At 40.0% G+C, this 12,710-nt stretch overlaps 1 protein-coding gene across 1 annotated transcript in view; it reads left to right on the top strand.

The window, feature by feature from the left end:
• Positions 1-31: 31 nt before the first annotated feature.
• The window catches only part of CRYZ (crystallin zeta), a 28,547-nt gene continuing 15,868 nt past the window's right edge, over positions 32-12,710 (top strand). The window contains exons 1-4 of the mRNA XM_068964842.1: positions 32-141; positions 5,297-5,420; positions 7,043-7,195; positions 10,811-10,974. Of these exons, the coding sequence (XP_068820943.1) occupies positions 5,310-5,420; positions 7,043-7,195; positions 10,811-10,974 (428 nt within the window). The 5' untranslated portion in view covers positions 32-141; positions 5,297-5,309. The remainder of the gene's footprint in view (positions 142-5,296; positions 5,421-7,042; positions 7,196-10,810; positions 10,975-12,710) is intronic.

A 12,710-nucleotide genomic window follows, 5' to 3' on the forward strand; every position in this document is an offset into this window, starting at 1 on the left:
AAACTCCTTTTTGAGACCCGCCCCTGGGGCGGGGCGGAGCGGGGCGGAGCCTGAAACTGCTGTACCCGGGCAGGCCCTCCCGATTTCCCAGTGCAGGCTCGGGGGATGCTCGCAAGTTTTGATTTTCCACTCTAGAACGGGGTAAGTGGTTTTAAAAGTCTCTCAGGCTGAGGATTTCCCCAGCGCTCGTCCAAAAGGAACCGACTTGGATTTTGGCTGCGTTCCTTTCCTGCGTCCCGTTCTGCCCGAGAACCATGGGATAAGGAGTTTGTGGCCAAAGTTACTCCGCACCTGGGGCTGCAAGTTGATCACCTGTAGGTCACCAGGGCAGTTTGACTTACTGGTCCTGAGAGCCCGGTTTTGCTTACTGGCAGGGTCAGCGTTTCGGGTCTCACCGCGGGGCGCCCACCCCGCAGCCTCTGCCTGCCTGCCCCGCACTAGATTTCCCCTCGGCCTGGGCTCTGGATTCCTGCGGCCTCTCGGGGCTGCTGTGACCCGGGGCCACTCGGGTTCGGGTTTCCTAGGGCTTCTTCTCTCCGGTCTTTCCTCCTGCTTTGGTGACGTCTTGGAGAGAATTGTGTAGACCCCTTCCACCCCGCCATGACCCTCATCTAGGAGACTCTTCAAAAAACAAAATTCCCTGTTAGCACATCGTTGGGTATTTATACGTTTCTAGAGGAGACTTATCTCAGTGACCAAGGAAGGTGTAGTAATGATTCAAGCATTGAAAGGCTCAAGTTTGGACTGATTGTCAGCAACTAGTGGAAATGGCTTCCCACGTGGCACAGTGCTAAAGAATCCGCCTGCCAACATAGGAGAGGTGAGAGAGGCAGTTTTGATTCCTCACTTGGGAAGAGTCCCATAGAGGAGGAAATAGCCACCCACTCTAGTATTCTTGCCTGGAAAATTCTATGGACAGAGGAGCCTGGCGGGCTACACCCCATGGGGTCCCCAAGAGTCCGACAGGACTGAGCACAGCACAGCATTAGTGGAAAATGGCTGTGTGATTCCCACTGAAACCGTCGGAACACTCCATGAGTATCTGGTCAGCAGTAGTAAATCCCACGGAGCTCTGCGCCCCCAGCGCAGGAGCAGCCTGACCAGTTAGTTCCACCCAATCTTTTCATCCAAACACCTGCAGGGGGTTAGAATAACTATCTGATCAGCTCCTCCTGCCCTCCTAATCAGAAGTGGGTGCTAAGAGCCAGGCCCAGGAAGTAGTATCCTGACAAGGTCACTCAGCTAAAAAGAGACTTCTTTGGCTGCTTTTAATTAAAAAAATTTTTTTTCTGGCTTAAGAATAAATATGATACTATGAGTCATTCTTTTTTTTTTTAAATTTTTTTATGAGTCATTCTTGATCAACCGTAGCACATTTATAATGTTTGATTCTCTTTCCAAGTTTTTTTTTTTTCTTGTTAGAAATTCTTGAAAAGTAAGAATTTTTAAAAAAATAATATATGTCTTTGCTTTGGCTTTGTGAATCGATCTGTTCATTCTATGTGAGAATATATTTCCAACGTTTTCCCTATCCCTTTAATTTTCATTTAAACCAAACGGATTCAAGCATAGCTAGAAAAATATCAGTGTTGAAGGAAGAATTTTAAATTCTGTATTTCCTCTATTTGCAAAATATGGTTGGCAACATTTCATAGGTTAAAAAGTAAAACTGAACAATAAACCAAGGTGCTCTGATTGAAAGTTTATATTTGATAAATAGAAAAACCTGCTAAAGTACATTTTAATTAAGAAACACAAGCAGTGTGATGAGCCTGCTGCTGACTGTAAATGATTTACTCTGAATAATAGAGCTTATAGCCTGTCAGGCATGCTCTGAAGCACTCCCCCATGTGCTGCTGCAGTTCATCTTCACAAGGATCCTATGCTAGGGAGCACTGGCCCCATTTTATAGATAGAAAAATTATTATTATTTATTATTATTATAGTTTTCCTAAAAGAATCACATTCTGTGTATCTCTAGTAGATCCCTTAACTTATGGGCGTTTGAAAAATTTCAGACTCAAAGCAGATGTCTTAATCATAAAATATGTAATGCTACCTGCAGGTTAGCTGAATTTCATATCTCTAGCTCAGTCTGTCTCACTATCATCATTATAAATTCTATCTCTAAGAAATTAAATGTCCTCTCTGCCGATATTTCAAAGGTGAGATGAAAAGGATTTTACAGTTAGGGGGGAAAAAATGCCCAATAACATTTAAGGTGTTGGGTTTCAGCTCTGCTTCAGTGTGACCCTGGTGAATCTCAACCCCTTAGATGTTTCCTCATCTGTTAGAAGGATGGTGATTTTATTTCCAGTTCTATATACAGTTAAATGGTGGTTTTAGTAACTGTTGCTTCTCTATCTATTGTGAAAATTCTGTTAATGGCTGTGAAAGATGTGCTGTTTAGAAGAAATCAGGTATTGCAAGGGTTTGAGAATAATAATTACTATTTTAACAATTTTTTAGCATAGCACCTATATTATGAAGCAAATGATGATCCTGTAGGTAGTTGAGGGGGTGCAAAGGCAATGATTGCAGATTGGAGCCTGAGCAATCATAGTGGCAAGGGCTCTTCAGGAAATAAGACCATCAGAAGCAAAGTAGAAGTTAGAGTCGTCAAGGTCATGCCCTGTTTCCTTATGAGCTCCACAGGTTAAGGGGTAGTACTGGGCAAGATCGGGCTGAGGGTGGGGTCTTCTAAATCCAGGATTAAGCATGAGTCTCTTCCTTCCTTTGTTCTTTTCTTCCAATTTAGCAAATGTCCAGATGCGAGGAAAAAAATGTACGTGCTAGATATTTTTGACAGATCCTATTTCAGGGTAATTTTGCTTTTATTATTGCTACAGTTTTTTGAGGGTACTAGTGATGTCGGTTGGTGAGAAGATAGATGTGAGAGCTTGAAAGAAATAAATAGAGAGGAAGTAAGTAGATATTAAAAATGGAAAGAGAGCTACACCTCTTAACATGGTGTGTGTGTGTGCGCGCATGCACGTGCATTGAGGGGAGATGAAGGCAGAGTGGGGAGAGTCTGGGGCTTGTTATCCTTGCCCTGTGTGCTCTCTGTGTGGCACAGTGCCTCCCTTATAGTTAATGTTCAAAAACGCATGTTGAATGAATAACAACCAATGTTTGGTATTAGTGCTTTGTTTGAATAGTTCTCTGGACTGTGAACTGTTTGAGGTTAAGGACTTGATTTTACAACAGTCCCATAAATATTGTTAAATTAAAGATGACTATAGGATTATAGAACCAAAGATATCTTAATGAATACGAAGTTGGAAAGGAGAAACTAAGGGGGAAAGGAATCATGATATCACTATGTGTAGAAGTAAACATTTGCTAAGTTCTGTACTTCATACCTACCCTGGCTCTTGCATAGTAACCCTGAGTAGAACTCAGTTTTCAGATGAAGAAGCTCAAAAACAGTGACTGCCTTGCCCAAGGCCACATGGCTAGTAAATGATAGATCTGGGATTCATACTGAGAGCTGTCAGATTCCAAAGCCCGCACTCTTTTCACAACACCATGCTGAAGACAAAAAGGAGAAAAAAAAGAGCTATGTTCTTCTTTTCAGAGTAGAAAACTCTGGTCTGTACAACCTTTTCTTTTTCTGTTTATTTTCTTTATATATATTTTTGCTTTCAAGTCTTAAGAAATACTCAGCTTGAGTGAAGATACAAATAGAAAGGCAGGAGTGAAACTGCTGGGCAGGTAGGGCATGAGCTGCCTGTTCCCCTGTCCTAGTTCCTGCATGGGCTTCTTACCCATAAGACTGCTCAGCTGCTGTACAGTGCGTGAGGCTTATACCTACTTCTGACCCCACCCCCTTTTTCAATAAGAATACTGCCCTTTAGGCTATTTCATTGCTAAACAGCCTTTTAGCAATGGAGAGTTTATTTTCTCTTCTATACTAGGTACTATATTAAATCATTTTGAATAAAGGGTTTTAAAATGGCACAACTCTTGGTTAATTATATCAAGAACTTTCCATTAATAACACCATCAAAGTGCTTTGATTCCCCCCACACATTTAAGGGCATTTTATAGTTAGCATGAGCTTTGTTCCAAGGAGTCCCTTGTTGGGCTTCAGTACACCGAAAGTCTGAATTCTTTCATCTCAAGTCTTAGTTTCTGCAGCTCTTTTTGATGTTTCAGCTGCTTGTGGTTGGTGAATATGATTACTCCAGAAGTTAGCAAAGATGTTCCTGGTGGTGGCAGAGTTTAGCAATATGTGGTGTGGTTAATTTCAAGAAATTGTCATAGCAGACAAGCAAAATTATGGAGGTCAGACAAAGCCCTTTCATTACATCTCTACAGATGTAAGATTTCCAGTTACTCTCTCTATATATATTCTTTACCTTTCTAAGCTTATTTTAACTGTGAGTTTTCATTTCAATATTTACAATGGTAGAAGAGAAAGGATAACTATAAATTACACTTATGATTTACAGAAGATTACACTCAAAGCAGTTTTTAGCTGTTTATTTTTCTTTGTTAAAATGAATGAACTTCATAAAACTGAATATTTCAGTGTTGATAAATCTCAAAAACTTAATACTGAGAGGAAAAAGCAAGTTGCAGAATTCAGTACAATGTGATCCACTATGATTATAAACTTTATTTATAAAGTTTGAAAACATGCAAAATAATAACAGTAGCACATACTGTTTAACAGTGCAAATACATGTAGCAGCAGAATTACATCCTGCCTGAGAACGATGAGCTCTGAGTTTATGGGAATAGTCACCTCCTAGAATTGTGGCATAGAAATGGGTCTGGGGACAGTTAGAGGAGGCTTCAGTTATATCTATAATACAATGTTTCAGGTTTTTACAGTGGTAAGATTTGTTAAAGCTGGGTAGCAGGTAAATGTTTATTGTATATTTTATATTTCTCTCTATATCTGAAATATAGTCTAACAAAAGAAGATCTGTTTATCTAATGTTAAGAAAACTTACACTAGCTCCTAGAATTTCCAAGATGTTATAGCCCAAGTTTACACAAAGCGAAACCTAAGATAATTGTATCATGCATCGTCTATCCAGATGTTTTTGTTTGTATGTTTGATTCCCTTGTTGAAAGCACTGAATCCCTACAGGAAATAATATGAAGCGTTTTGCTTTGTAGCTGAAGGATTTGTAAGATGAAAGGTCCTTAAACATGAAATGAGATCAAGTGGTAAGCTCATGATTTAAATTGTTGTTTGAAAAATTGTTTGATCTTCCCCCTCCAGGGGGAAAAACACAGTGATAGCCTAGATACAATATGACAATATGTTATTTTTTTTTCTTAGTATCTAGATCACCATGGCAACTGGACAGAAGTTGATGAGAGCTATTAGAGTTTTTGAATTTGGTGGACCAGAAGTACTGAAACTCCAGTCAGATGTTGCTGTACCAATTCCAAAAGACCATCAGGTGGAAATCATTATTTAAAAACAGGCAATAATTATGCTGAGTGTATGTCTCTAGCACATGAAGTTATTGTTTGAAAGAATGATTTATAAAGACATGGCTTTAGGTCAGACCCTGGAGAAGGGAATGGCAACCCACTCCAGTATTCTTACCTGGATAATCCCATGAACAGAGGAGTCTGGTGGGCTACAGTCCACAAGGTCACAAAGAGTCAGACACGACTGAGCTACCTTCACTTCACTGTACTGTTTACACCTTAAGCTCTGACAAAGAGAACATATAATTCTAACTAGTGAAGTAAATGTATAAAAAGAAAGAACATAAGAAAATTTTTGAAGTTGAAAATCATCTGTGTAGTGAAGTAATTGGATTTTTCTGAATGGAATCATGATTATTCAATTACAGTCTTTCATGCTCTTTGTTTTATGCATGGGGAGAATAATTTTCTTCTGCATACATGCTCTTTCACATACAAGAGATTTTAAATATAGATTTTAATCATTTCCAGTGACTTTAACAATGTACTTTTTCAATAAACATTGTATATTTTTATTACTGCACCTTCCATCGCTCCCATGTCTAACTTGCTTAGCAAGCCTTATGAGAATTTTTACAGTTTGGTTATGATTTGGCAAAGATTTATTTCTTATAATTTCTTCTCAGTAGACTGCTGTGACAATGCAAGCTTTGTCTGATTTCTCCAAGAGGTCCTTCCATCCCTTCTGTCTTTGCACATACTGTTCCTTTAACCTGTTCCTTTAACTTCTTCCATTCTGAAAGATATCTACTCATCCTTTAAGATCTAGATCAAATACCACTTCCTTCGTAAGGCCTCTCCTTACTTTGATAGCAGAAGTATCATCCTATATTAAGGTCAGATGAGCTTCTATAATAGATGTAGCCTCAAAATTTCAATGGTTGGCAGCCTGGATGGGAGGGGAGTTGGGGGAGAATGGATACATGTACATGTATGACTGAGACCCTTTGCTGTTCACCTGAAACTATCACAACATTGTTCATTGACTATACCCCAATACAAAAGAAAAGTTAAAAAAAAAATCTCAGTGGTTCTCATTCACTAAATTCCACAATTCTAAAATGTCAGTGCATAGAGTTCTCTTCCAAAGTGATTTAGGGACCTGTACTTCTCTTGTGTGGCTCTGCCACCTTCAACACCTGTCTTCTGAGGTCACTAAGAAAGGGTGGAAACACTACGTACATTGCCTAGGAAGGACTTTGTGAGTCAGTCCCGAAAGTAGCTTTCGTCACTTATGTTTGCATTCCAGTTGACTGCTTATAACTCTGAAGAAACCAGGAAGGAATATTCTTCCTACCTTGCTGTCCAGGAGGAGAAAATAGGTTTGATGAGCATGTAGAGGTCTCTGCACACATCCCCTCAGATATCTCCACCACTATTTTCCCCAGATGTGTTTAGTATAGCACATAAACCATTCTGTCTTATCTTTTTATTTATATGGTGATTTCTAAAACTGGAATGTGAGCTCACTGAAGGCAGGGTTTTCCTCTATTTTTGTAGCTCCCATGATCACTCCACTCCAGTCCAATGATAATGCTGAATGAATGCCTAACTGCTCTGTATGAACTGAAGTCCATTGTCATTGCAGGTTCTCATCAAAGTCGAAGCATGTGGTGTAAACCCAGTGGACACATACATTCGCTCTGGCACTCACAGTGTAAAACCACTTCTACCTTATACTCCTGGCTTTGATGTGGCTGGGATAATAGAAGCTGTTGGGGAGAGTGTATCTGCTTTCAAGGTATTACATTTTTAATTATTTCTGCTTTAGCTTAATATGTATATTTTTTAACATTTTGACATAGTTTTAAAATGTGTTTGTATTTAAGTCTTTAAAAGGCCCAATGACACAATTTCTGCCACTTGGGGGACTCCTCTAGTCAAAAAAGAAATTGCCTTTTACCCAGGGACCTTGCTTGTTTGCACTGTTGGGAATAAGTGTTGGGTAATTTCTGTGTCTCCACATCCCCGTAGAATTGAACTGTGATCCTTTGATTTAACAGAAATACTTAAGGCAAGAATATAATAAGTAAGGAAATTATACTGTTTCCTAACTCTTGATAATACTCAGCCAACATAGTTTTTTCTTTTTTTTTTCCTTCTATAAAATTTAGTTCCACAAAATAAAGGGAAGGCTAATTCTTTTGAATAATAAGTAAAAGATGAACAAATGCAAGGTCAACTATACATTTTTAGAGCTATGATTCAGACCAAGGTGGCTGAGTCAATGTAGATGTTATGAGTTATGATCAGAGCTTTTGTTATTTATGTGCAAAAAGATATAAAAAACCTAGATAGCATATTCACGTTCTAGCATCTGTCCTCATCATTCCTTGACCTGCTCAACTGTGGCAGCACATTTACCAAAATTGAACTGAGTGAAGATTAACAGGGTCTGGCCCAGGAAGCCAGGAAAATTCCTTTTGCTTTCTACTCCCCTGCCTATGGCAGTCCAGCTCCTGCCCTCACCACTCCACTGAGATGATGTTTACTAATGTCGTTAATGGCCTCTATATTGCTGAAGCTAATGGGTCCTTTTATGTTATTATCTGTCTTGACTTCTCTGGGACATTTGACACTCTCAGGCACTTACTTTTTCTTAAAAAAAAAAACAAAAACTTCTTCAGCTTCTGTGACATTATATTCTCCAGGTCTCCCCCAACCCCCACCTCCTGTTCCTCTCTGAGCATCCTTTTTCAAGCTTCTTTTTCTCTGGATGTTCCTCACATCTTGGTGTTGCCCAGTGCCCACTGACCCTATGTAGACTCTGCCTTTTGTATTATCTGCCTTCTTCATGATGGGCTCGTATGCTCTCTCAGTTTCCATGATCTAGTGTGATATCTTTAGCTTAGGAGCTGGACCTATTCTTTCCAAATATGGTGGCCGCTAGCCACATGTGGCTATTTGAAATTCAAATTCAATTAAAATTAAAAATTCTGTTCTTCCATTGCTTAATAGAGCCAAGTGTCTAGTGGCCACTGTTGGACAGTGCAGATGGAGAGCGTTTACATCATCACAGAACGTTGTCTTGCAGGGCCCACATCAGCAAACTCGAGGAACCTCTTACTCATGTCTACAACTGAGCTTCTCTTTCTCCCAGTGGACCTGCTGCTCGCGTGGGACTGTCTTGGTGACATCTGGGGTCTGAGGCTTATCTATCCCTCACTCTGCTCTCCCTGACTGCCACTTGGGGGTCTGTTTTCTCTCTCCTCTTTTCCTCCCCACTGTAGTGTAGTTCTGGTTATGTTACATAGTCGCTTATCTGGATTTTATAACAGACACTTAACTATCCTTGCTCTATAAGGAGTTATTTTCTAAAATGTAATTTAGATTGTTTTATACTATGTTTCAAATCTTGTATCACTTCTTTATAGATTTCAGGGTATTGCTGGAATGCTTATGTTACAAAAGAAGACTGTTTCGTGGTCTTTCTCCTACCCATCTTTCCATTCTTATCTCCCATTCCTTCTCACTCTGTAGTTTATCCTTGTGTAATAACTGCTTGTTCTTCCCTGCATGTCCCATGCTCTTTCATCTCTGTGTCTTTGTATTGGTTCTTCTATGTGACAGAACTAAATCAAAGCCTGTAAACATGGGTTCAGGGGCTTTTACCCTCCAGCTTTCATTTCTTTTCATTTTTATCTCCCAAAACTGTTACATTCCACATATTAAACTACTTATTCCTTGGGAATGCATGCTGGTGATTTCTCAGCACCTATTCCTATCACTGTTCCCTGACTTAACTTTGTTTCCTTTATCGCTAGCATCTTTTCCCATTTCCAGTTTTCAAGATCTTGTCCTATCTTTCAAAGTGAAAGTGAAAAAGTTGCTAAGTTGTGTCTGACTCTTTGCAACCCCATGGACTATACAGGCCAGAATACTGGAGTGGGTATCCTTTCCCTTCTCCAGGGGATTGTCCCAACCCAGGGATCGAACCTAGGTCTCCCACATTGCAGGCGGATTCTTTACCAGCTGAGCCACAAGGGAAGCCCCTTATCTTTCAAGACCTAACTCAAATACTAGTTTCTCAGTCAAGCTGTTCTTGATTCCCTCAACTTTGAAATAGTTCTTTCTTTTTCTTGTACCTATCTTTGATGGCTCATCAGATTTACCTTGCTGTAAAATTCTCTCTCTCCTTTTTTCCCCTCTTCCTAGAGTTTAAGAAGCTTGAGATTAGGGAGAATGTCTTGCTGTTAATATCCATCACAGAACTAAAAGTACTGCTTTTCATAGTGAATTCTTAAACAGGTTGGGATTATAGTGAAATCAATGCAGTGTGCTTTTAAGCTGTAAAAACAGGATTAATATGATGTTAGTCATACTTGACCGTTTGCAGGCAACACTGTAAAGCAGTGATGCTTGTCTTTGACTCCTGGGTGCCCTTGGAAACTTTTCTGTCTCTACCTCACCCTATAATGTTGTATTATAGGGCAAATTTAAGTGTATTGAGAGTTACTGCCTTAATGTTTTGCTTATTCCAAGGACTATTTACTTTTTTTTTTAATTGAAGAAACAGGATTTAGAAAAGGTGCTTGTACTGGGCAGTCTAATTTCCTTGGTGTACAGGCCACATGGAGCCAGCCTGTAGTGCTTGCATAGTGCCGTTCCTTACCCTCAGTTACACATCTGCCTTCCAGTAGTGAGGACCCAGCAGGCGTTTATGGAGAGTTTGTTATATGTTTCTGGTGCTGCAACAGGTCAGGACATTTTCCTGGCTCATCTTTGTTGTCGGGATCCAGGCAGAGTTGCCTGCCTTTTGGTCCATGTGTGAAAAATGAGGGAAATGCGGGAACAAACCTACAGAAAGGATTTAGAACAGGTGTTTGGAAGAAACCTTACACTGTATTTGTTTCTTCTCCCCAGTATTTTGGATAAAAAAGTTTATGTTAACTACCATTAATTAACTGCTTGATCTGAGCAAATTACTAAACTTATTTATGCCTTCATTTTCTCATCTTTGAAGTGGGATTATCTAAAGGGAGGTAATGAAAGTTTTCCTCATAGACTGTTGTGAAGATCACATTAGATAACACTCATTAGACACTTAATGCTGTGCCTTGCACAGCAAGCCGTCAGTAAAGGTAAGTTATCATCATAATCTTTAGATCATTCTGGACATTCTCTCTTTTCTTATTTTTCCTATTTCCCTTGATTTTTCTTCTTCTAGTTTCCATTAATAAAACATTTAAAAATGTTCCATATTTTGAAGTTGTTTTTATGAGACCTTAGGATGTAGACAACAATATATAAATACTCCTTTTATCTCTTGTTATAAATGTTGCATTCTAAAGGGTTACACCCATGTTGACAACCTTTTTAATCCCTGAAGCATTTATTAATTTATTGCTTTCCCCAGAAAGGTGACAGAGTTTTCACTACCAGGACGATCTCTGGGGGCTATGCTGAGTATGCTCTGGCAGCCGATCACACTGTTTACACACTGCCGGAAAAACTGGATTTTAAACAAGGAGCTGCCATCGGCATCCCATACTTTACTGCTTATCGAGCTCTGCTTCACAGGTAATAACACACTCTGTCAGCTTTATAACCAGCACCAGAGGAGGGCGATATTAATTGGAGGAAGGTAATATATAATTTATGCTTCCTACCACCCATCTACCCATTGGTCATTTTTGGTTCCCATTAAGTTACCGTTAAGGTTTATGGAGCGGAAACTCTGCTAATTTGGTAGATTGTTCCAATCACTGAAGAAAAAAAGACAAGAACAGCAAAACCCCATCTTTGTCTTCAAGATGCTCATAGTCTAGTAAGGGAGAGAGACATAAGAGTAATAATACTGATATATAATGTGGAAAGGACAGCAGTAGAGATGTGCATAGGGATTTACGGGATCACAAGGGACATGCCTGTGGTAATGAGGTCAGGCTTCCTGGCAAGGCATAAGTCTTGGATTATTTTAAAGCCATGGTTCAAAAATCTCATTATCCAGCTCCAGGAACTAATTGCTGCAACTTTAAAGTACAGTGGCTCTACCCTAGTCCCCCTGGTCAGTTTCCATGACTGATACCTGAGAATCTGTATCTTAATCAAATTCCCTAGGTATTTGAAAAGCATCAGAGAGCATTATCCTGGGGGAGGGTAGCTGGGAATAGGGAGGGTATTCTAGAGAATGGGAAGAGCTGGTGTGGGGAGCAAACATTGGGGTATCTGGGGATAAGAGCTATAGCAGTTTGCTTTTGTCAGAAGATTTCAAGGCAAAGAGTGGTGAAGAATAAAGTTGGAACATAGTAATCTCTCAGTAAATGTTATATGTCATTATCAAATAGGTGCACCTCAGATTGTAAAACGTTAGATTTAGTGCTCACATATTGTTCTGTAAGGTCTTGGGGGTCATGTAGTGTTTTATTCAGGAGAATGATATTGTCATATCTGTGTTTTATTAGGATCACCCATCTGCTATGGGAAGGATGCATGTTATGACAAGAGTGGAGAAAGACATGGGAGAATCTTATAGAAGTACCCTCTGGACATTATTAATACTTAAGGGCCAGAGCAAGGCTCATGGTAGAGGTGGGGAGGAAAGGATAACTATTTAGGGGGTAAAATCAGAAATATTTGGTAATTATTTGCATGTGGAGAATGAGGAAGAGAAAGAGCTTAAGAATACTTACAGCTTTATAACGGGTAATGTTTGACTTGACAAAGAGAAGGAGGGAAAAGTTTCAGAAGGAAACTGAGTTCAGTTTTGGTCATGAAACTGAGACAGACATCGTCATGGAGAAGTCCAGCAGCCTGTCGGATGAAAGAGTCTGAAACTCAAAGGCTGGAGCTTTAAATTTGAGGCTGTCAGCATGTGGTAAGAGCTGACGAAGTGAAAGTCGCTGAAATTCCTCAGGGAGTGAGAACACCAGTGCAGAGAGACTGGAGCTGTACTGAGCATTAGTAGTTAGCATGTGGTCAGAGGCAGGGGACAGAGTCCTGAGAGAGGCAAAGGGAGCGTAACCCAAGGCCGAGAGTCTAGAGGTCACTGAGTCTGCTAAACATCCGTAAGCCCGTGCGTGTTGAAGCCAGGAAGGCCTCAGTTTTAGTACAGTCTCCACCTACTACTAGTCAAGTTGCTTTCCTGTCTCAACTGTAGTTTACTGACTTGAAAAATACAGATAATAATAGAAAGCACCTTGGGGTGTGGTGGAATTAGATGAGGTAATGCTTATAAAACTGTTCAGTTCAGTTCAGTTGCTCAGTCATGTCCGACTCTTTGTGACCCCATGAATCGCAGCACGCCAGGCCTCTCT

Source organism: Capricornis sumatraensis, chromosome 2, assembly GCF_032405125.1.
Source record: "Capricornis sumatraensis isolate serow.1 chromosome 2, serow.2, whole genome shotgun sequence".
Taxonomy (NCBI): domain Eukaryota; kingdom Metazoa; phylum Chordata; class Mammalia; order Artiodactyla; family Bovidae; genus Capricornis; species Capricornis sumatraensis.